The sequence below is a fragment of the Phyllostomus discolor genome, chromosome 3, assembly GCF_004126475.2.
Source record: "Phyllostomus discolor isolate MPI-MPIP mPhyDis1 chromosome 3, mPhyDis1.pri.v3, whole genome shotgun sequence".
Lineage (NCBI taxonomy): Eukaryota > Metazoa > Chordata > Mammalia > Chiroptera > Phyllostomidae > Phyllostomus > Phyllostomus discolor.
This window is the reverse complement of record NC_040905.2, coordinates 211444624-211468433: the sequence shown is the minus strand read 5'-3', so window position 1 is coordinate 211468433 and position 23810 is coordinate 211444624. Positions and strand designations below refer to the sequence as shown.

Below are 23810 nucleotides of genomic sequence, written 5' to 3'. Positions count from 1 at the left end.
GCTGTGCAGAGATCGAGGTGATTCGCACAGAACCCCGGGGCCCTCGTCTGGCCAGCAGGGGTGTGCAGTGAGAGGGGCTCATCGGACCACCCTGAGGCGGTCCTTGTTGACCCCTGGGGGACTGCCTGATCAGGGCTGACCAGGATGGGGCGAGGGTTGCGGTGCGGCACCCCCTCTCCTGAGGCCGCCTCTTCCCAGGAGCACCCCGGCCCTCCTGGGCCTTCCGCCTAAGCCTGCAGTCCCCAGATGGGCAGCCCCTCTCGCGGCCGTAAATCCTCAGCCTGAACAGCCTTCCTCTGGCTATAAATAAAGGCTGCCGCTGCGGGGAGTGCAGCCACCCTGTCGGAGGCGGAGCCTGAAATGCACCCCAGGCCGCGCCGAAGTGGTGTCTCTGCTCAGTGGCCAGCTCTGCCTCGCCCTGCCTGTGTGAATAAACACGACCTTAAAGGGCCTTCTGGGCCCTTTACCTCTGGGGGCAGCAGCACAGGCCGGACTGGTTGAAGTGGTGTGGTGGTGAGCCCCCACGAGGCCCGCGCGTGTGCAGAGCTGCTGGGGAGGCTCCGGGCCTGCTGGCGGCCAGAGAGCAGCCCCACGCCTCCCCGGCCCTGGAGGGTGCCTCCGCGGCTCGGCCCCGCCCCAGCACGGCTGCATAGCTGGGATGCCAGGGCTGCTCCAGGAGGGGGCGGGGGGCGGGCAGCCAAGGATGCTCAGTCTTACAGATGGAGCCTCCTTCCTTCCTCCCTTCCTCGGGGGCTGCCCCTCTCCTGCCTGCACGCTCTGGTGTGTCCCTGGGCCTCCGTCCCCATCTCCCACTGGGGACCTGCACCTGGCGGTGGGCGGTGCTCGCCGGTTACTCTTCCACACTCAAAAGTGAGAGCCCACCGAATCAGGAGGTACCGTAGGAACTTAAGTAGTAACACTGGAAGCAGTTCCTGAGTATTCCTTTGTTCAGGAGATAGAAGTGCGGGACCCTGTTAAGAGCCTTGGAGCCATCGTGTAGGGTAGTTCCCAGACGGGTTCGGGAGGGTAGGGCGGACAGCTGATGCTGACGGAGTGCCGGTCGCGAGCCGGGCTGTGCCAGGACCCAGGCATCACCATCAGGTCCACCCAGACAGCCTGGGGCAGACGTACTCCTGTTTTCATCCCCATTCCACAGGGGGAGAAACTGAGGCTCCAGCCTCAGTGGACTTGCTTAGGGTCACGGGGGTGTATAGTCCGGGTCCATGTGACCTGAAAACGTGTCCCAGCTCCCAGAAAAGACACCAGCCGCGCCAGAGTCTGCCACCCCGAACTTGTCGTGTCACAACCTGCCTAACACGCCATGCGATCCGCCAGGAAGCCCCCATCGAATGGCACAACTCCTGTGACTGCGCGGGAACTGTGCGAGCCGGGGGCTCGCTGTCGCAGGGCCCGCCAAGTGCGGGCTTTCGGGGCCCGGGGCCCGGTGAGGACAGCGTCGGTGCCGGAGGGAGAGCTGGCCTGTCTGTCTTCGTCCGTCCCGGCTGCTGTCGGGGAAGCGGCATGCCCGCGGTGGCTCTCGAGCAGCAGACACACGGTTCTCACAGCTCTGGGGCTGAGAGTCCGCTGCCAGGGTTCCAGTGTGGGCCCTCCCCGGCCCGGACCTCTCACCGCAGCCTCGCCAGCAGCAGGGCCAGCACCTCTGTGGACCCTCTCGGGGCCCTGCACACACACAGCCCCCCAGCCCTCGGGGACAGCTTCGGCGCCGAGCCAGCGGCCCACTGGCCAGCTCCTCTGCAGAGAAGGGCTCGGACAGAGTGTCACTTTGGCAGGAACCGAAGCCCGAGGTGGGAGCTGGTTGGGATGTGCGGCACCCCCGCTCTTGTTTGACTGTACGGGGGGGCCTCTAGTTTGTGCGTTAGACGGGCAGTAAACTGTGTGAGCGGGGGCCAGGACAGGCCCGCCAGGTCTGGTGTGAGTCAGCAGCCCCTGGCACGAGCGGGGTGAGAGGGCCGTGGCCTCACTGAGGAGGGGGAAGACCCCCCTTCTGATGGGTGCAGCCGGGGAGGAGGCCAGCGGCCAACAGCCCCGCACAGCAGGGGAGGCTGGCCTGCCCCTGGAGCGGCTGGAGCGCTTGGTCCAGGGTACAGTGGAGCTTCGTAGGACTGGTTAAGGATGTGGCGTGTCTTGACCTCCTGTTTGCTTAAAATGTCTTTTTCTCCTCCTCCCCGTGGGCTCTGAAAACCCTCTGCCGAGAGCAGGGGATGTGGAGTGAGTGGCGTGTACGGTTACGTTGGGTGTGGCATTTGTCGGGTTCTGCGTCCATGGCAGGCGAGTGAGCTCAACAAGGACTTCGGCCACGGTCCCTTCCGCACATTCCTCGCCCCGCCCGTTTCCTGGGGACGCTGGCAGGTCTTTTGTGGAACGTGGTGACACGGTCGTGCTCTTCGCTGGTGGTCAGTGGTCTCTGCCCCTCTGGCCCTCCTCCCTGCGCAGAGCCCGGGCCTGGACAGGGCTCACTGTGCACTTCCCAGGCTGATCGCAGACCCTCCTTCTGCGTGAGGTTTGCGGGGGGCCTGAGGGCTCCGTGATGGCGTCGGAGGCATTGCCAGATCACGCCATCTATTAGAAAAGGAAAGACAGAAGCCCTAGATGGCATGGTTCAGAAGCCCTAGACGGCATGGTTCAGGTGGTTGGAGCATCGTCCCGTAACCAGAGGGTCGTGGGTTCAGTTCCTGCCCAGGGCACATGCCTGGGCTGCAGGTTTGGTTCTCTGTCCCGTGCAGGGTCTCTCCCTGCCTCTCTCTCAGAGGCATGAAAAGTGTCCTTAGATGAGAAGGAAAGAAAAACGTTTTAAATAAACATTTTAATAAAAGAAAGAAAACAAGAAAAGATTGGGTGGGGAGGCTCCGCGGACTGAGCACCAGCCTGCAAACCAAAGGGTCGCTGGTTCAATTCCCAGTCAGGGCACATGCCTGGGTTTCGGGCCAGGTCCCCAGTAGGGGGCGTGAGAGAGGCAACCACTCATTGATGTTTCTTTCTGTCTCCCTTCCCCTCTCTCTAAAAATAAATAAATAAAATCTTTTTAAAAAAAGATTGGGGTACTTGAACAATGATTAAAATAAAATTTAAAAAAAAAAGATTGGGTGGGAAAGGAAATGAACTAAGAAATTTCTGGCATTTTGTTAGCACAATTCCTCAGCTATTTTTGAGGCCAGTGCCCCACCCTTCCTTAAGGATTCGAGGTGGATTACAGTATGTGAAAGGCTGTTTTGTTTGACTTCAGGGGGTAAACCCAAAGAGATTTGTTTATCCAGAAGATTCAGAGCAAGTAAACGTGGCAGGCGCCTGACTAAACGTGCTGAACCTACCCAGTGGGTCCCTGAAGGGACAAGAGGCATGGGCTGGGTTGTGTGACAAGCAGAGGGCGTGGCCGCCCGTGCTGGGTGTAGGGCTTGCTGTCCTTGGGGGCGTCCTGCTGTGCGGGACGGCACTGGTCAGTCCGGGGCTTCTCGAGGGAGGGCGTCCGGGTGGGGGACCTGGGGCCGGAGGACCTCGGGTTCGGCCGGGCCTGCTCCGTGGCCTCGCGAGAACTGCTGTGAGCAGCCCGCGGGGCTCGGCCGGGCTGACTAACCGCTGTCTCTCTCTTCTGTTCTCTCCGCCTCCTCATCCTGTGTCTGTCCCGCTCCCGCTCCCGCTCCGCCAGTATAAGTCTGTGTTCAGGTCCTTCTCCCAGGACTCCGTGCCTCACAGCCGAGCCTCCGCACAGCCTTTCCTCCCGCCTACCTCCTCTTCCTCTCCACACTTCCCACCTGTCCACCCGTCTCCGAGCTCGGACCTCGCGGTGCCAACCGCGGCCGGTCCGCCCCCCAGCGCCGTGGACGGGCCTCTCTCGGCTTCTCAGGAGAGCACCTTCCCCGGGAGCCCTGTCTGCCTTCCTTCCGAAACCTCTCTCACTGACGCGCCCCAGACGCCTTCGGTGAGAACTCAGCGCCCCCTGCCCCCGTGGGGGCTGCACGTGGGGACAGAGCGGTGTCACTACTGGTGTCACTGCTGGTGCCAGGCGGCCTCCGGCCATCGAGGCTGCCGCCGCACGTGCCGCGAGCGGCGTGGCTGGGTGGAGGCCCATGGTAGGTCTCAGGTGAGGCCACGGCCGCTCCGCACAGAGTTCCCGGCAGACTGGGGGTCTGTGCTTCTGCAGGTGGGTCGGTGACCGTTCAGAGACGGTCAGTTACCGAGAGCGTAGAGTTAGAAGACGCTCCTAGTGTTCCGCAGGGTTGGTGGGGTTTGGAGAGGGTGCAGAGGTCACAGATGGCTGCCCGTGGGTTGTACGTGGTGCTGGGCACCGGGGCGGCCTTCCTGTGCCATCACATCAACCGCAGGGCTCCTTCCGGCGCAGGGAGGTGCTGCCGCCTGGCCAGGCGGCCTGGGCACGGACGAGGAGACGGGCAGAGCTGGGGCGGGCGGGCGGGGACCGACTCTACGGCACGCTGAGTCGTCCGCGTGGTTGCTGCCCGCCCTCCGTGATCACCTCCCACCGCGCTGGGGACCCGCAGTCCCCAGGGGGACAGAGAGGAGAAGGGTTCTGCCCCCCGGGACGGTTGGATGGCCCTGGCCTTTTGAAGAAGGCCCAGAGGGAAGCGTGGGCCCCCTGTAACACAAGCAAGAGGTGGCCGAGCAGCGCTGTTCTCCAACCCCGGGGCAGAGCCGCCCAGGGAGGCCTCGTGCACACTGTCACCGTCCTCTCTGTCCCACAAAGAGCGGCCTGGCAGGGCTGCCGGCGGGCTGTGCTCTCGGAGCCTGGGGGCCGACTGGAGGGTCCGTCACACGTGCCTCTGCTCTCGCCCTGTCCCCCCCAGAGCGGCCACGCCAGCGAGGAGGCAGGTGAGGGTGAATATGTCAATCTGTGCTCCTCTGGCCAGAGCGGCGAGGAGCGGGCTCACTCCCGAGGAGTAAGTAGCCTTGGGGCCGCCTGGTGCATGCGGCCGGCCGGCAGGGCCGGCCCCGGCTTCTGGCTGAGCCTCCCGGCCCCTAGCGGACCAGCGCCATGGGCAGAGGACCTGGCTTTTGGTGGAGGTCTCTGGCTCTCGCTTCATTGCACGTGACGCCCCTCCAGCTTGCCCAGCAGGTCTTGTGGAAATCTGCAGAGGCAGCCTGCCGACAACCTGGCCACCTGCCAGGTGCACTCAGAAGGTGCCGTCCCACCTTCTGGCGTCGCGTCTGCCCTCCATCCCTGTCCTAAAGGGACCACCTCTCCCTGCCAGAGCCTTCTGCACTGTCACCTCCTCTTCCTCCCCAGCATGCCCCCTCCCCCCTTTCCCAACCGCTTTCCCGGAAGCGGCGAGTCTGGCAGGCAGACCCTGCCCTGCTCCCGTGCCCCCCGTGCCCCCTCCGCCCGGCTTCCCTGCTGCCGCCGCTCCAGACGGTCGGGTTCAACAGTTCTGTGAAGCGGTCAGCTTCCGAGCTTTGCTGCAGCGGAGCATGAGCCATTCCAGCAGCCCCAGAGAGCGCTCCCTCCCTCCCGGCATCCCGGTGGGACACGCCCTTGAGGGGAGGGCGGGGGGGAGGTGCTGAGTCCTCCCTGGTGGGCGATCCAGGGTCAGGCCCGTGAGAAGCATGGCCGCTCCTGTTAAGACGACTCCCCCGAGGGGGTCCCCACAGGACCCTAGGGGTCTGCACAGGGCGAGCCCCGCTCCAGGTGCCGGCAGGTCGTAGGGCCTCCCACTGTGGTGGGAGGTGACCCCACGCCTGGTGGGGCCCAGCTGTTTCTCCCCCAGAGTTCCCGCCTGACCTGTGCCCCCCACCCCCAGCGCCATCCAGTCCGGCCCCTGCCCGAGGGCACCCACCTCAGGCTGGCCCTCCAGGGCCCACACCGCTCGCTGCCCGGGACCACGCTCAGTGCCCACTGCCTCACCGGGAACACTCCCCATGACGGTGTCCCACGGGTCCGTGCTGTCCCGCTCTGTCCTGGCCTCGGCGGCAGACCAGGGGTGCAGGGGCGCCATGTTGCTGCTGGGCAGGGAGGGCCCAGACCCCCGGGGAGAAGTGAGGCTGCTGGAGGCGGGGGCCGCGCTCTCCCACGGGAGCTGCTGGGCCCTCCGGGGCCGTCCCTGGGAGGCCACGGGCGCAGCGGTCCTGAGGACTGCCTCCGACGAGAAGCCACGGCACCGGCTGCCCACCAGCAGGGCCCGGCGGTTGAGGACACGGGCCCGGGAGGCAGCGTCCCTGCGGTCACATCCAGGCTGCAGCCTCCCAGCTGCGCGGTCTTGGGCGGAGCCCTAATTCCGCCAGCCTCTGTCTGTGCGAGTGGGCGTGGCGGTGCCGCTGGTGGAGAGGGCCGAGGCGTGGGCGCGGTGCCTGGCTGAGCTGTGCTGAGTAGGGCACCTGTGACACCCTTTCTCCCAGGAGGCAGCTGGGAGGCTTTGTCTTGGTTGGCAGCTGGCACGTCATAAGTGGTGGCACTTTCCACTGTCCCCAGAGGGCGAGACGCTAGTCTGAGGGGGCCGTGTGCCTTCAGTGTGAGGCCTCGCGTGCATGGGTGACCGGTTCCGTCTGGGGCCGCTCCCTGGGGACTCCCGCCCCAAGGCCACCTGCAGGCAGGAGTGCTGGGAAGCAGGCCGGCCCCCGCACGGCGCCCGTCACGAGCCCGGCACCGACTTCTCTTTTCAGGACTCACCAGCCGGGAAAGACGGGCACCCCAGGGATCCCTCTGTGCTCGGCGGCGTGGCCGGGAAGGAAGGCCGAGACGGGGGAGAAAGGTAGGCAGCGATAACGCCCGTGGGGCCGGGGTCCTGGGAGCGAGAGCGGCCTGAGCTGCCCCGCCAGCCACACGCCAGGCCTGCTGGTGCTGTGCGTCCAATTTCCTTCCTTCTTCACGGCTCTCAGAGGGTCCGTGCCCAGGGTGGGAGATGTGGAGAGGACAGGAGGCTGCGAGAAAGTGGGGAGATCAGGGGTGCGCCCCCGCAAAGCCCTTCGTTGTAGCCGCAGGTCATTGGCCGTCACTTCTTGGTTGTCTGCATGCACGCCAGCCACCTCACGACCTGCCCACAGTGGTCTCTGTCAGCTCTTAGGCCGACCTGCCTCGACCTCTCCCAAGTTCTGGTGCAATGAGGGAGTGTACGAGAACCCCAGAAAACCCTCTTACTGAGAGTTTACAGATACAGTGTGTGTGTTGTATCCGTCAGCCACCTGAAAGCAAGGTACAGGCGGGACCCGTGGCTCCCGCACACTCCGGCACGCCACCTGAGAAACCGTCAAAGCCCGGTGCTGATCACAGCACCAGTCTCACGCCTGAGAAGGCGGGCTGTGCGTTTTCTCACGTCAGCCGGCTGTCTCCCCCTTCCCTCGGGCTCCCTGAAACGCCGTGCGGCTCGCTTCTCTGGAACCAGACCCGTCAGGGGCCGTAACTGTGTTCACTTGTACGTCTCTGTCCTCCTCTGTCACTTCTCAGCACCAGCGAGACCCGGCCAGGGTCGGTGCCGCGGCGGTGGGCCTCTGCACGCGGCACGTGAGGAGTGTGCTGTGTAGGGCCTGCCGGTCCGCACGGCCGCCTGCAGCTCTGGGTCCTGTCGGCCTCACTTTTGCAAAGCGTTTCAGAACGTTTTGTGCACCGGGTGGAGCAAAAGCAGGGTTACAGCTGTGAGTGCCGAAAGCACAGAGTTTATTCTCATATGACCATGTGTTAGTTACTGTATTTCATGTGGATTTTCCGTACGAACGACTGACCCTACATTTGCCCTGCCCCGTGTTCGAGCCGTTCCTCCCTCTCTCGCCCCGGTGGGCTGCCCCAGGGCCCTGGCGCAAAGCCAGGCCGTCCCCGGTCGTCGTCAGGCCTGAGCATGAATGGGTGAAGCAGAGCAGGGTCTCCAGGAGCAGGAGAAACTGCTAGAGAGCGTCCTGTAGGGGCCCTTGGAGGAGGGTGGCCTCCGCCTGCTCTCAGCCAAGGTTCCGTGTGTCCACGTGGAGTGCACGCCACCTGCCGGGGAGGTGCCCCACAGGCTGAGCAAGGGGGACAGGTCTTCTGGCTCAGCACCCAGTGGCAGTGCCCAGGGTTCCGCCTCCGGCCCACTGGGTCTGCGAGGCCGTGTCTCAGGGTCCCGGCGGCCTTGTGAAGACACAGGGGCTGAGCGTAGGGCCTGGTTAGAGGTGTCCCCAGGGTGTTGTCCTCTTGCCACGAAGGCCAGACCACAGACAGCAGTGACCAGATGCGTGGCACGGGGTTCTTCCCAGGACTGCACAGAGCTCTGTCCTGGGCCATCGTGTTGGCCCGAGCTTCCATGTCGTAGGTGCTTAGGGTCACGAGTGTGACCTGGGACCACGAGGGCAGCCAGTGCCTGACAGGGTCCACCGTGAAGATCCCAAGTATAAATGGGGAATATGGAGGGAAACTCGGGGGCAAGTCAGGTGCCTGCAGACCCAGTGCCCGTGTCCCCTGATGTCCCCCAGCCGCTCCCCTGCTCCCTCTGCGTGGCCAGCTGCTGCTCCTCTCCCTGAGCACTGGTGGCCCTGACTACAGTGGCAGAGACCGGCGCTGGGGCCTTCTTGACCTCCTCGCTTAACCCCATTGTTCCCAGATGGGTCAGCAGGGGGGCCCCACGGTCACCCAGGCTCAGTAGCAGAGCCGGAAACCCAGCTCGTGTCCCCGCCCCAGCCCCTGGCCTCCTGAGGTGGGGGGGGTGGGGCAGCCTGGGCCACACACAGGCACTGTGATCGGGGAGACCTGTTCAGGGGCGGGGTTCCGACCCACGGCCCCCATGACCCGGGCCGCACGGCCACAGCCTCCGGGCCTCGTGCAGCCCGGCCTGCTGAGCACCTGCCACTCGTGTCCCCAGGCCCCCCAGGTCCCCGGAGGCTCTGGAGTCGGCACAGTCGGAGGAGGAGGTGGACGAGCTGTCTCTCATCGACCACAGCGAGATCATGGCCAGGCTGACGCTCAAGCAGGAGGTGAGCTCCTGGCAGGCCCCAGTCGGGAGGGTCTGGCCATTCATTGACAAGGGGGCGGGGTTCAGCCAGTGTCAAACTGAAAGGCCCAGCGAGGCGCCAGCCCTCCAGGTGGCTGCCTGGGCTTGGGCTCCGTGCGCCTCTTCTCTCCTGGCTCCGCGCCTGGGCCACCATGGGCACCGGAAGGTCCAGGGTGAGGTTGGGCACCCCGACACCCCGCCCCACCCCCCGAGCCCCAGCCTGATGGTTCGTGAGGACGAGACCCACGCGAGGCGAGAGGCGCAGGGCCTGCGTGTGGCGAGCCCTCGTCAGCGCTCGACGTCGTGAGGTTGGCGTTGGCAGAGCGACCCGCAGCCGCCTCGGCCGGGGAGACGGGGCTGGCGGGGGTGTGCAGGCTGCCTCCGTCCCGCGCCGTGTCGGGAGGCCTCGGGGGTCCAGCGCAGCAGCCAGGCCTGTCAGACAGAGGGGGGCTAACCTGAGGGGGCTTTGCGTCCCCCTCTGCCGGGCGATTCTGGACCCGGGAATGGCTTAGTCCAGTAGCCCACCCGAGGAAGGGGCCGGTCCCTGGGCTCTGGCGGGGTGGAGGCGCGCAGGCGGGCCCCGCCCCTCGCGCACAGCTGGGCGGTGCAGAGAGGAGCTGGGCTGCCTGGTGCTGGGGCAGCCGGCTGCTCTCCAGACAGAAGTGATGGTTCTCGACGCTCCCCAGAAATTCCTTCTGAAAAAGCGGGTCCTGGGCACAGCCACCCCCACTCTGGGCTGGAAACCCGAGACACGCCGGGCCCTGGCACCCAGAGCGAGCACCCACACCCAGAGGGGGCGGGCAGTCTGCGAGAACCAGGGCTGCTGGCGGCAGGGGTGCGGGCGAGGGCCGGGGCTCTGGCGGCCGCGGTCTCCGGCTCCCGGCCAGGTTAGTGGGGCAGGGCCTCTCTCTGCTCCCGTGGGAACAAGACTGTTCCTCTACTGGCAGGCGGCCGCACAGTCACCAGTCACGTAAGCAGTGTCAGGTGTAATTAAACCTCTCTGCGACACTTGCTGCTCCGTGGGAAGGGCCCCGGAAGAACCTGTGGCTTCCGACAAGTGGCTTCTCCTTCCACCCGAGGAAGCCGATCGGGGTTTGGGGCAGCTTGCGGCAGTTTTAGGAACGCGCCGTGGTGGGAGACAGCCCAGCTGCCTCCGGTTACTCTGGGAGAGGCTGGTGGCGGTCCTGCCGGCCTCCTCGTGGGCCCCCTGTCCCCAGCATGTGGGAACCTCCCTCCTCGCCCCTCTGACCCAGGGGTCGGTGATGGGGAGAGGTCGAAGAGCGCTGCTTCCCCAACGCAGCGTGCCTCTGAGCCGGGCACCCTGGTGCCTGGCAGCCCCCAGGGTCTCTGTCCGCCAAGTGGGTTCCCCCGTGGGCCTGCCGGGCCCAGCGGCGGGACGGTCTGGGGGGCAGCGGGACGGTCTGGGGGGCAGCGGGAACGGGGACCTGGGGCCCCTGGCACAGCGCCTCTGTGGTCTCAGCTCTGCCGCCGTGTGGCCGCTGTCCTTGCAGGGTGACGACGGGCCGGACGTGCGCGGGGGCTCGGGAGACATCCTGCTGGTCCACGCCACCGAGACGGACCGCAAAGGTACGGCCGCGCCTCTGGGGGGGCCTTCGTCTGGGCCCGGGGGTCCCGCTGCAGCCCCCCCACTGCCTGGCCCTCCGCTGCCCTGCACTGCCTGACTCTGCCCTGTCTGACCCTGTCATGTCCCATCCTGTCCCCTCCGCCAGCGCCGAGCGGGTTGGGGCGGCAGAGCTGCGGGGTCACTGTGGTTGCAGCCCACGGCGCAGACCCGGGAACCTGCACTGAAAGCCAGACCTCTGCTCCCCGGCTCTCGGAATGTGTCCCCCTTTGGTGTGGGGGGCGGTGACGACCCCGGGACCCACGGGGGCGTTGGGGGCCAGCATCGGGTGCAGAGCCCAGCTCCTGGCGGGCGCCGCACGACGGCTCCTGGAGTGATGCGGCCAGCAGTAACGCCACTCGCGGCGGCTGCCGTCCCTCCCCGGTGCTTCCGTGGCGTCGCACCACTCCAGACTGCCAGGCGGGGTTCCGGCCACACTCCGCCCAGGAACCCCGGGGCCTTACCGCAGTTCACAGGCCTGGACAGGTCGTGTGTCTTGGGGAGCGACCTGCACCTGAAGCATTCCACTCCTTTAAGGACCGTGGGGGGGGGGGGGGCATCACGACCGCAAACAAACGGAGTCGTCGTGACCCCTGGCTAGAAGGGGAGCGGGGGGGGGGGGAGCTGCCAGCCCCACTGCCCCGGGCTGCCGGAGGGGCTCCTGCTGCCTGGCCCTGCCCTCCCAGGGGTTTGCACATCCCAGCAGCGCGCCGAGCAGGCCCCTCCACCCCTCCTGGGTCTGTCCCTGCGGGCGGTCCCCGAGACTTCGTTCCCTGGGGCCGCCATCAGAGGCGTCGCCTGGGAGTTAGCTGCTTCCGGACCTGCGCCCACGGCCGTGACGGCCTGGGGGTCGCCCAGCCGTGGCCGTCGGTACCCCGTCCGGGGGTGCACGCATGGCGCAGCAGGTGTCGCCCATCCGCTGTCCTCCCCCCAGACCTGGTGCTGTACTGCGAGGCCTTCCTGACCACCTACAGGACCTTCATCACCCCGGAGGAGCTCATCAAGAAGCTGCAGTACCGATATCCTTTCCTGGCGTTGGGGCCTCCGGCAAGGCTTCCCTCGGAGCTTCCGCCCCATCAGCGAGGGGGCTGAGTGAGGGGGCGGGCCCGGGACGGGAGCGGTGGGAGCTGCCGTCACGCGTGGTCTTGAATCGTTAGAGCTGGCCCCTCAGGGAGGGACCTCGGGGGCGCCCCGGAGCGCTGGGGTGGTGGGTGCGGGTGTGCAGGACCTGGGGAACGGAGGCTCAGGTGAACAGCCTCAGGGAAGGCCCGGCCCCGCGCTCTGACGGCAGACGTGGCCGTCGACCGAAACTCCGGTCCACGGCAGAATCGGCACCTGCCCCTCAGCCGTGTCTGCGTGCGCGCGCACCTTTTCCGGGAGACCCCAGGGCCGGGAAGGACCACTGTTGACGCCTCTTTGTCAGGTCCCGTCCTGCCCCCAGAAGTGGGCCAGCCCAAGGTCTGCTTCCCCTTGACCTCGTCCCCGAGTCACAGCCCGTGAGTGCCACCTGCTGGACAGCGGCTGTCGCTCGGGGCAGGGAGTCTGGGGTTCCAGCTCTCTCCTCTGCCTCTCCTGTAGGCTTTCTGGTCCCTCGGGCCTCGCAGGTGGCTGCTGGCGGGCCCCGCTCAGCAGGGGGTGGTAGCGCGTGCTTGTTGAGAACCTGCTGGCGTCGGGCGTGCTACCGAGGGCTTGTGTGTGCCTGTATTGTCCCCGCATTCCACACGGTGCCCTCGGACTCCTCCGTGTGAGCCGGGAGACTGAGGCCCGGAGAGGCCAGCAGCTGTTTGGTGGGAGGGCCCCGTCCCCACCTCTGACCCCCGAGCGCGGGTTCTCAGCGCCGCCCGGCTCCGCCGCTTCCAGCCCGGGTGGAGGCGTTTCAGCATGGAGACCCTGGGCACAGCTGGCGCGTGAGCCCTCCGTGCCGCGGGCCCCGAGGACTGCCCCTGGCGCGTGGCTCCCTCCTGAGCACTCCCGGGTCCCCAGGCGACAGGCAGGAAGGAGCAGGGGCGGGGTCTGGAGGGGCTGTCGGGGGCAGCAAAAGGCAGGACCTCAGGAGCTGAGCTGCTGACCAAGGCCAGGCGTCCGCAGGGCAGCTGTGGGGGGGAGCGTTGGGTGCGCCTCAGCAGGGCCTCAGCCCTGGGGACTCACGTCAGGGGGGGCGCAGGAAGGTGCCTCTGGGCCACGCACCCACCCGGGGCCCGGGGTGTCGGGACACGTGTTTTGTGACTGCCGGTCTCCCGGTGAGGCTCAGCAGGTGCCCCTGGGCGGTGCTGCGGGCAGGAGAGGGTGGCGGGCGAGGACACGGTGTGACAGGCACTGAGGGCCACGTTGCGGCCCTGGTTCCCGGGGGCAGCGCCTCGCCCGGGCTCCCCGGCACGTCCCGGCACTCAGAGAGGGGCCCGCCCGCTCGCGTCGTCCTGCCCCCACCCGTGGGGGAACGGCTGTTTCCTTAACCCACACCGCACGTACGAGAAGTTCTCTCCCTTTGCCGACACGTTCAAGAAGCGCGTCAGCAAGAACACGTTCTTCGTCTGGTGCGGGTGGTGGACGAGCTCTGGTGAGTGCTCCCGCCCTCGGGGCTGCGGGAGGCCGGGCCGCTCGGGTCCCTCTGGGGTTACCGGTGGTGGGCCTGTGCCGAGACCAGGGGTGACCGTGCTTCTTCCAGGCCATGTGCTGGCAGTTCCGCACACGGACTTGGGGGGAGATGGCCAGCCCGGGCCCACACCCTGGTTTCTTGGTGGGGGCCGTGCCCCCCACACGGAGCTCAGGCCGGGTCCACAGTGGGCAAGTCCAGCTGCCCACTCAGCCCCCCATGCTCCCCTGGGAGCATCTCCACGTGTCCGGCAGACACACGGCAGGCCGGCCCTTTCCCAGGCTGGTGAAGGCACACGCCCAGGCCCCACCCCAGAGCACTTCCCTTCCGCTCGGGAGCCGCCTCAGCGGTGCCGCGCTGGGAGACCCCGTGTGCGGAGGGCCCTGTGCAGGGGCCGTCCCAGGGCGTCGAGTCCGAGGGGCCAGGGCCCCTTCTCGACTCCCCACTGCAGGAGCAGCAGCTGCCCTGAGGCAGGATTTGGGTGGGGTCTGTCCCCTGGGCCCAGGCCCCGCAGTCCCCAGTGCTCGTCCAGGGCCAGCACGTGTTTGCTGAGGGGACAGGGTCACTGTGACCACGGGTCCCCCCAGCAGTCCGAGGGGTTTTATGCTCCCCCCGCCCGTGAGAGGGGCCCGAGCTCTGCCGACGGCTGCCGTGGGGCTCGTGGGTGTCCGGGGTGGCATTGGGGCCCCATGACAGCCGTCCTCCCTTCTGTCCCCGTGCCCCTGCCCCTGGCGGCCTCGGCCCTGCAGCCTCGTGGAGCTGACAGAGGAGATCCTGAAGCTGCTGATGGAGCTGGTCTTCCGCTTGGTGTGCAACGGCGAGCTCAGCCTGGCCCGCGTGCTGCGGAAGAACATCCTGGACAAGGTGGACCAGAAGAAGCTGCTCCGGTGGCCAACTCCGACCAGCCCTCGCGGCCAGGGGCGTGGCAGCCAGGTGAGCCGCCGCCCGTCCGTCTGCCCGCCCGTGGCCTCTCCAGCCCCTGCCTCCTCTGGCTAGAGCTATGCCCCGTAGCTGCCACTGCACCCCATTCTCCCTGGCGCCTCTGCGCTCCATAGCCTCACGCCCGATTCTGCCGCGCCCTGTGATGAGGCAGCTCAGGGCAGCCCAATGGGCACCTCTTCTCCAGGGTTCCGCTCCCTGGCGAGTCACCTTGCAGCCAGGAGGTGGGGCACCTGGGTGCAGGGGCTAACCAGGACAGAATGAACAGGCTTCGGGCTGCAGTCGGCTCTCCATTCCCTGCCCGGCACCGACGTGGCAGCCGTGGGAGCTCGCCCTGCCCTGCTGTGCCTTCCCGAACGTCCCCAAGACCCCACGTGCGCGCAGGCTCCAGTCTGCTGCCGCCCCTCTGCCCCAGCCTCCATTCACGTGGCGCCCGCTCTGTCCCCTGGGCCCAGTTCTCAGACAGCCGGGCCGCCCCTGGGCCCGCAGGGGTACCTGCGGCACCCTCCCGACAGCAGCGGGAGACGGGGGCCGGCACCGTGGGGAGCTCGAGTGGCCCGACCAGCCGGCAGCTGCCTCCAGGCTCCCGGCTCCCAGGCCCGCTCAGCTCGTCCACCTTTGCCCACTCGCCTCGCGCGTCTCTTCCAGGCCGGGGACCCTGCATGACTTCCACAGCCACGAGATAGCCGAGCAGCTGACCCTGCTGGACGCCGAGCTCTTCTATAAAATAGAGGTGCGCTGTGCCGTGGGGCGGGCTGGGGGCGGGCCCTTGCCCCTGGGTGGAGACACGTGACCCCGCCCCCGCACCCCCCGGGGCACGGGAAAGCGGGGCCCGGCCCTACCCAGTCTGTGTTCTGTCTCAGATCCCTGAGGTTCTGCTTTGGGCAAAGGAGCAGAACGAGGAGAAGAGCCCCAACCTGACGCAGTTCACGGAGCACTTCAACAACATGTCCTACTGGTGAGGGCCCGGCGGGGCCGTGCTCGGGGGAGGGCGCCCACGGCCGTTGTGGGGGGCACTCCTGCAAACCACAGGCAGCAGAGAGCCGGGGGCGTGACTGGGGCATGGGAAGCCACCCCCGCCCCAGACTGGAGGGCCTCGGGCTGCCGAGCGGGAGACCAGGAGGGAGGGTGTGGGACGGGTCAGTGACCACCGCCACGGGTGGGGCGGGGTGAGCTCTGCCCTCCCATGCGGGTCCTCCCCAGTCTCCTCCCTGCCAGGGCGGCGGCCTCCGGGCCCAGCCTCACGCTGCCTCTGCCCGGGAGAGAACGGGAGAGTGGGGTCCGTGAATGCTGCTGGGTAGCCTTTAATTCCTAAAGCAAATGGGGCACAGGAGCGTGCCAGTAATATATCATGGAAGACGGTGGCTTCAAAAGTGCCCGAAGTCTCTGGCATTGGGGGGGGGGGGGGGGCGGGGCGTGACCGTGTGCCGACTGGTCACGTCTCCACCAGGACCCCCGGGGGCCTCAGCCTCTTCCTCCTTCGGTTCTGCAGGGTCCGGTCCATTATCATGGTACAGGAAAAGGCCCAGGACAGGGAACGGCTGCTCCTGAAGTTCATCAAGATCATGAAGGTAACCCTGGCGCCCTCCCGGGCCTGCTCCAGGGGCCTTGCCCCAGGCGGCGGGAGGGCCCAGCCTGCGTGCACCCCAGTTCTCACGGCCGCCGCGCCTCTCTCTGCAGCATCTGCGGAAGCTGAACAACTTCAACTCCTACCTGGCCATCCTCTCCGCCCTGGACTCGGCACCCATCCGCAGGCTGGAGTGGCAGAAGCAGACCTCGGAGGTGAGGGCCGGGGAGGGTGCACCCGGGCGGGAATGGGCAGCCGCCCCGAGGCCTCAGTCCCCATCTCCAGCCTCCGCGTCCCTGGGCCGAGGGGCTCGTGGTCGGTGCTGGGGGTCACATCACAGCGTCCTGCAGCGGCACCATAGCGCGTGCCTTCTAGAAAGTGCCTGCCCTGCCTTCCTTCGGCCCGCGCCCCTAGAAAGCCTCCTCTGGGCTGGGGCTCCATTAAGTATGGGGGGCTGTACTGTGAAGAGGCAGGCGTGGGTGTTTATTGGGCGGGTTGTCTCCGGGTGGGTGCTAAGAGGACAGAACGGGCGCCAGGGAGAGGAAGTGCTGGTCAGGCCGCCCCCTGAGGAGCCGCCTCGGGGAGGGGGGATCCCCAGCTGCGGGGACAGGAGTGCCCAGGCAGGAGAGGTGAGCAGTGGGAGCCGGCGGCCTCAGGCAGCCCAGGGCCGGCGTGGCCCGGGCCTCGAGGGCCTTAGGGGGCCTGGCGAGGGGTTGGGCCTTTGCCACCAGGTGGGTGCGTTTCCTCGACAAGGGAGGTGGAGCGGCAGGGCTGAGCACTGGCAGGGCCACCCGGGGTCGTCTCACCGGGCGACAGAAAAGGGCAACTGGAAAGCGGTGTTGTTCGGAGAAGGGGGCGTGCGCGCCAGGTGTTCTGGGGACACACAAGAGGGCCTGAGGAGGCAGGGGCTTCTGGGAGGAGGTGGCCCGTCAGAGTGAGAGGCACCTGGGCTGTGTGCAGGAGCAGCGGGGTAGGGCCACCCGCCCACCCAAGGTGGGCTTGGCCTCGAGAGCAGGAGGAGCGGAGGGAGGCTCGGCGCCAGGAGCGACCCGGGTCAGGGTGTGCTTTCGAGGCCGTGGGGCTGCAGTGCACCCCAGAAGGCCTGTTCTCCCTGAAGCGGGGTCGGGCACAGGCCTGGTTCCAGAACAGCGTGGTGTCGGGGGGCACCCTTGAGCACCCAGAGGTGAGTGACGAGCTGGTCGGTGAGAAGAGGCCAGGGCTCGGTGCCCAGCCCGGTCCCAGCGCTCACGGCCCCCGTGTCCCTCCTGCCCAGGGCCTGGCGGAGTACTGCACGCTGATTGACAGCTCGTCCTCCTTCCGTGCCTACCGGGCCGCCCTCTCGGAGGTGGAGCCGCCGTGCATCCCGTACCTGTGAGTGGACCCTTCTGCCCGGGTTTCGCCCCACCCTTGCTCTGGGGCACTCCGTGAGACTCCCTGAGAAACCGGCCTGTACAGGTTTCCAACCAAGCTGTTCCCACTTCCGTCCGAACTTTAAATCACATGACAAGGAGCAGCACGTTTTACTTTGAGACAGGAAAGTGGGGTCCAGTGAGAATGGTTCTGAGGCCCCGTCCTGCCCACGTCTGCCTGACCTGCCCGCCAGCACATCCAGACATGTGTGCAGACAGATGAGCTCCTTGCCCCGGGACAGCAGGGGCGTCACGCCCGTTTCCAGCTGTCCTAGAGTTTGGGCGCACATGGCAACCTCCTGCGGGCCCAAGTCACCCAGGGGCCCTGAGAGCACTTGGCGTGAAGAAGCTCAGAGAGCAAGTCCCAGGGTGGGCCCTGGGGTGGAGCAAATAGGTGTTTCCTGGGGAAGGAGCTGGTGGCCAGAAAGCGCAGGAAGGGAGGGAAATCGAAGCTACACAGGCTCCGCTGCTGTGGGCGCTCCAGAAGGGCGGGGAGAGCCGGCCAGCACTGTCCCAGGGCTGGGCCTCTGATAGGACGGCCCTTGGAGACACGGATCGGACAGCGATCCCCTCCCTCGCTTCCGGCCTCCTGGGCCCTCTCAGCACCATCGCTGTCCCGCGTGGGCTGTGCTGGGGCTGGGTTCCCACCCACTCTGGTTTGGGTTGTGTTGTTTTTCTGTCCATTTATGGATTTTAATTAGCAACCCCACAACTCCGCCGGCATTCACTGCAGCAGTGTTCCCTGACGGCCCTCTGACGGCTGGGACAGTCACTGGGGGCCTGTGGGACCGGAGCCAGGGACTCCACACTGGAAGGAGCCTCCTGCATCCCGGAGGCGCCGGTGGCTCTGGTAGCTTCCCAGTCCAGAGGCCTGGCTGCGTCAGCACTGGCTCGTCCCGGTGGCCTGCCCACTGGCCTGGAAAGCAGCCGCCTTCCGGGTCGCCTCCAGGGGTGACTTGCCTTCTCCACTCCGCAGGGGGCTCATCCTGCAGGACCTCACCTTCGTTGCACCTGGGCAACCCGGACTACATCGATGGGAAGGTGAACTTCTCCAAGGTGGCAGCAGTTCAACATCCTGGACAGCATGCGCTGCTTCCAGCAGGCGTGAGTGTGGCCGCCGGGGCTGGGTTGGGCGGGGGAGTTCGGAGTGGGCCCCGGTGACAGAGGCAGTGGGGCCACGGCCTGCCCACGGAGCCGGGCCTCTGTGGGCCCGTGCAGAGGGGCCCTCACCGGCCGCCCCCCTCCCCTCCCCCCCAGGCACTACGACATCCGGAGGAACGACGACATCATCAGCTTCTTCAACGACTTCAGCGACCACCTGGCCGAGGAGGCCCTGTGGGAGCTCTCCCTGAAGATCAAGCCCAGGAACATAACGAGGAGGAAGACAGAGCGGGAAGAGAAGACCTAGGGGCGGTGCCCGAGCGAGAACGCTCAGGGGAGGCCGGTGCAGCGCCGGGACTGCAAGGGCCTTGGGACCCGTCAGGGGACAGCAGCGCACCTCCCGGCCTCCCCGCTCCTGCGCACGGAGCCCGCAGGCAGGTCTTCCGGTTTGGTTTCTGCTTCCACCTCCCCCTCTCCCCACTGCCCCGGCCCCGGAAGCGAAGAGGAGCCCCGGCGTCCTCTCTGCGTGGACCTGCCGGGTCCGGACCTGCCGGGACAACGGAGGAGGGGAGGCTCCCGGGCCCCCGCGGGGGCTGCCGCTTCTGCTTCCCAGCCTGCTTTTCGGAGCAGAGGGTGGCGACGCGGCAGGGAGCCGGGAGGGAGGGGGTGTGGCGGGAGAGGACTTGGCCGTCCGAGAGACGCATTTCCCCTGAGCTGGGCCCGTGGCTCAGGTGAGTGAGTCCCTGCAGAGAGAGGGGGGGAATTCTTGCGGGGGGAGGCAAAGAGGAAACTCCGACTGTCGCTGCCAGAAGGTGAATTAAATGACATCTATGCCCTGGAACCAGACCCTAATAACAAGCTACCGTCTGATGGGGGGAAGGGGATCTCCTGCTCAGAGAATGCCCACAGCGGGGCAACCGCGGGGCACCGCGGGGCGGGCGCTCTTCTCGCGAAAGGTCTTCAGAGCCCGAGGCTTCTCCGTCCGCCCATCCCCCCCACTCTTGCTGCTGAGGCCAACAGTCTACAGCCAGGGCTGCGGGTCCCCCCGCCCTTCCCTGCACCCAGGGGTGCCCGGCTGGAGCCTCCCATGCCCTCAGCCCAGAGCCCTGGAAAGCAACAGAGGCGGGCTGTTTAGACTTTGTTTTTAAAGAAACAGCCACGTCCGGCGTTGGGCCGGAGCACGTCGCCCTGTTATCTAAGGAGTGAGAGAGTCGAGTCACTGTGGCCGGGTGGCGCCTGGGCTCCGGGGGCGCAGAGCGTCCGGGTCTCCCTCCGCACTGCCACTCGAGGGCAGGTGTGAGTCTGTGGCCCGTCCTTGGCCCTGAGCTGGTGGGTGGGGGCCCCGCCTCCCCTCAGACCTGGCCCTGCTGGCCGGCAGGCGCACTCGGGAGTCGGGGGGAGCCAGGGAGAGGGCAGGCCAGCGCTGAGTCTGAACTGAACCCCGACTCTGAGAAGCACCCCCCGCCCCCCCATGTTGTTGTAATTTGTATTCCTGCCTCACAACCTGACTGACAGCGGCGCCTCCTGCAGACATTTCAAACCTGTAACTTTTGTACGAAGGGAGAATAAACACCGAGGAAAGCCGCGGGGAGCGCGCTGTGCGGCCGCCTCTGGGGCAGGGCCGGGGTGGCTCGGGGGGGGGGGGGGGGCTTGACTGGCAGCCTGGGAGGTTCCGGGGCGCAGTGGCCCTCGGGTGCTCCCCACAGGAGAATGAGGAGCGTCCTGCAGACGCTGGGACGGACTGGAGGAAGGCAGCCCCTGGCTCCGCAGCGGGCAGGCCAGGTGGCCGTGGGCTGCTCCAGCCGGAAGCAGGGCGATCCCAGCTCCCCCCACACGAGGCCCAGCGCATCGGCGCCCATGCCCACACCCGGCGGGCTGCCGGTGCTCACTGTGCACGCCCGGCTCTGCCTCATTTAACCCTCTCAACCTAAAAGTCACACGAGTGACATGTCACAACCATGGTGAGCGCTACAAAGAGGCGCTCAGCATTAGAGGTAAGAAGGTAAGTCGGGCGTGAGCCCCAAACAGGCTTCACATGTGGTCTGTGCCACACAAACAGCGGGCCCAGCCTTGCCCGGGTGCCCCTCGAGAGCAGGCGAAGACCCCAGAGTGACCTCGGTGACCCCAGCAGCCCCCAGCCAGCGCTGTATACCACACAGGGCTCCCCAACCCTGTCGGGCTCACACGCTGCACTCCGACTGGGGCGCCCCATGTAGCGCTCACTCAGGGCACGGGTCCTTTGTCCCCTCAGACACTTAAACATGGAACTGCGTGCTGACCCCGTGACTCCACTTCTGGGAATACCCCCGGAGAACCCCGAAACACAAATTTGAAAGCATAGGTGCACCCCTGTGTTCCCCAAAGCGTGTCTGCAATAGCCCGGAGTTGGAAGCAACCGAGTGCGCGTCCACAGATGAGGGGCAGAAGGGACATTCACACGGTGCGACGCCACTCGGCCACACACACAACGAAATCTCCCCATCTGCAACAGCGAGCGAGCGAACTAGAGAAAGATCCCGCACGACTTCACTTCCCGCGGGAGCTGGAGAACAGAGCACGTGGACGGGTGCCCGGCTCTCCCTGCCGCGGCCGACTCCCGGGGCTGACCGGGCAGCGTCCCCGGGGAGGAACCCCACCCCGCCGTGCCCCTGCGCTGCACGCGAGCGGACGAGGAGCCCGTGCAGACCAAGCTGCGGGGGCCTTGAGGTTTGCACGTGTTCACGGCGGCCTCGCCCCCCCCCTCCGGCGGGGGGGGAAGGACACCGTCTCCTCGCCTCAGCGCTCGGAAAGGCCGTCGTCAGCAGTGCGACGCCCGTTCCTAATTTTCGTTCTTAAAACAATTCCTAGCCCACTCGAAATGGGAAACCTCCTTGGTCTGATGAGGACCGCCTTCCAAAACTCTGTTCGGACATTTCACTCAGTGATGAGATGGTCCAAGCATTTCCTGTAGGATCAGAACCAGGTGAGGACCCCACGGCGACCACGTCTGCTTAGCGTTGCCCTGGGGACCCAGCCGGTGCCGCTGGGGAAGAGGGTGACTGAGGCGACCGAGAACGCCCGTCACGGTGGCTAGCGGCACACCACATAGGACAGTCAAACGTGTCCCCCTACACGGCCAACAATCAGAAAACATAACTCGTCAAGGGCTCCGTGGATGCCAGCACCGCAGGTCTCAAGGTGCTGGAATAAGTCCAACAAAGATGCCTGAGGACTCTCCAGGGAAAAACGGGAGGCCGCAACAGGATACAACGGCTGTCAATATCTGTGTGCCCAGTAGACCAGCTCCTACATGTATGAAGCCAATGCTAACAGACCTAAGGGGAGAAAGACAGCAAGGATGATAACAGTAGGGGACTTAAACGCGCCGGCACATCAGACTAGATGGACTTGACAGGTACTGAACACTCCGCCCAAACCCCACGGAATACACGTCCTTCTCAAGTGCGTAAGGAATATCCTCCAGGGTGAGTCCCACTCTAGGCCGCAGAACGAGTCTGAATAAATTTAAGAAGATTGAAATCCCTTTGAGCATCTTTCTGACACGATGGTAGGAAACTAGAAGTCAATTACAGGGAGACTAGAAAATTCACAAAAGCTGGAGATTAAACAACATACCACTGAGCCACCAATGGGTTGAAGAGACCGAAAGGAAAATAAATACCTTGAGACCAGTGGAGATGGAGACACCTTGAGACTTCATGGGATGCAGCGAAAGCAGTTGTAGGAGGGAAGGCCCAGAAACCAGCATCTCAGACAGCCTAACTTGACACCGCAAGGGGCCAGGAAAAGAGGAACAAAGCCCCAGATGAGTAGAGGAAGAAAATAACAAAGATCAGAAACAAACGAAATATAAACTAAAGAGACAACAGGAAAGACCAACAAAATGAAAAGCTGGTTCTTTAGAAAGATAAAGTGGACAAACTGAGAAAAGAGACAATTTCAAAATCAGAAATGAAATCTGCTGCCGTAGAAACGCTGTGGACGACTTTGAACAATCACAGGCCAACCAACTTGACAGCCTAAAAGAAATGGATGGATTCCCAGAAACATACAACTACCAAGACTGAGTCCAGAAGAAACGGAAAATCTGAAGAGGTCCGTTACTAGTGAGGAGATGGGACCAGAAACCAAACGCCTTCCAACAAACAAAAGCCCAGGGCCAGACGGCCTCCCTGGAGAACCCTCCCAGTCCCTCTCAGCCCCCTCCCAAAACGGGAGGGGAGGGAGCACGTCCAAACTCCTTTCTCAAAGCCAGCCACTCCTGAGACCAAAACCAGAGAGAACATCGCAGATCCAACACTTCTGTTCCTGCCAAACCTTCAGAAACAAGACTGCATTCAAAATGAGGAGCTCTTCAGCAGTTTTCACGAGAGCAAGATTAAAAATGCATTAAAAGGGTCCAGAACTCACCCCAGAGGCGCCCTCCTGGGCCTCTGTGAGTCTCTAGTTTTTCACGCACAATTAAAAACGACCAGGAACACAGGACACGAAACAGGAACGGGAAAAGACCGGAAATAACAGCCAGAATTGGGCGCACACGCTGTGCTCTAGGAGCAGGGCAGGACTGAGACTTTGGTCCAGTGAGCGGAAAATACGAAGAGAGGACAGAGGGAGATTCCTGAACCAGAAAGTGTGTGACCTCAGTGAGCATGTCGAGCAGAATCAGTGGGGATGGACCAGGAGCTACGGGTGGGGCGAAGCGTGAAGGGGGAGAGGCGGACGACACCGAAGGGCAGGAAGAGGCGTGGGCTGGGGCGCGGCGGTGCGGCCGGGGTGCGGGAAGGAAGGGAAGGAGGCGAGAGCAGAACCCGCACACGCAGCCGTGGTCTTACTCCTCCACTACAAGCAGCGCAAACGGTCGGATGTCCGCCAGCTGCTGAAAGGCTGAAGGGCCCGTGCCGTGTCCAGGCCGGGGACGCCGCTCAGCAATGGGAAGGCATGAGCTGACCTGCTGCAGCGTGAGCGAACCTCGAAACTGTGGCTGAACCTCAAAGTCATGGCTGCCAAAGAAGCAAGATGCCAAGAACTGCCAAGTGCAGGCTCCCGTGCGTGCGAAGTGTGCAGAAACAATCCAGGGACCGGCGCGGGCCGGGCTGCCCGGAGTGGGCACACGCCCCGCACACGACGGGCAGGAGGGCCCTTCCGGGCCACTCTAATGCGATTGCACCCTCGAAGTGAGTGGATGCTGAAATACACACGTTCTCCCGTAGGAAAGCTGTGGTTAGAAGGTTTTCCAACACCGTGGCCGTCCTCACCGCCTGGCCCTGGTGTGCAGGTCCACCTTCGTCCCCTGCTCTGCCACCAGAACGTCTCTCGCAGTGAGCTCACGTGGGTTGCTCGCAGCAGCCTCAGTGGTCGGTTCCAACCTCCCACTCTGAGCACAGGGCTGCCGGGGCGGGGGCGTGCAGACACCCAGGGGCACCCACACTTCGCATCTCAGCAAGCTTCCAGCCCAGCCTGGCCTGGCCACCGTCGGTCCCACTGGTCCTCCAGACATGCGCCCCCAACCTGTGCCACCCTGCAGGCAAGCAGACTCCTGACTCCTCCACACATCCGCCGCCACCTCCAAGGGCGTGTTCCTGCTCCCCCAGCTCTGACCCGGCGCCGGCCTTGGGGACTTGGGCCCTCGTAAGTTTTGCCTCCTTGGTACCAACCTTCAGCC

General features: G+C 65.5%; 1 protein-coding gene and 1 long non-coding RNA gene across 5 annotated transcripts in view; both read left to right on the top strand.

Annotated features, from left to right (window-relative positions):
- The window catches only part of RAPGEF1 (Rap guanine nucleotide exchange factor 1), a 121278-nt gene that overhangs the window by 81415 nt on the left and 16053 nt on the right, over window positions 1-23810 (top strand). For 2 of the 4 annotated variants that reach the window (XM_036022389.1, XM_036022388.1), the window contains 6 exons: window positions 3665-3937; window positions 4818-4910; window positions 6628-6716; window positions 8790-8901; window positions 10430-10505; window positions 11474-11558. In XM_036022389.1, coding sequence (XP_035878282.1) covers window positions 3665-3937; window positions 4818-4910; window positions 6628-6716; window positions 8790-8901; window positions 10430-10505; window positions 11474-11558 — 728 coding nt within the window. The remainder of the gene's footprint in view (window positions 1-3664; window positions 3938-4817; window positions 4911-6627; window positions 6717-8789; window positions 8902-10429; window positions 10506-11473; window positions 11559-23810) is intronic. The other 2 variants (XM_028522417.2, XM_036022390.1) reach the window with 1 other exon arrangement.
- The window catches only part of LOC118499833, a 9967-nt gene continuing 4259 nt past the window's right edge, over window positions 18103-23810 (top strand). The window contains exons 1-2 of the long non-coding RNA XR_004902383.1: window positions 18103-18151; window positions 18305-18491. This is a non-coding gene — a long non-coding RNA (uncharacterized LOC118499833). The remainder of the gene's footprint in view (window positions 18152-18304; window positions 18492-23810) is intronic.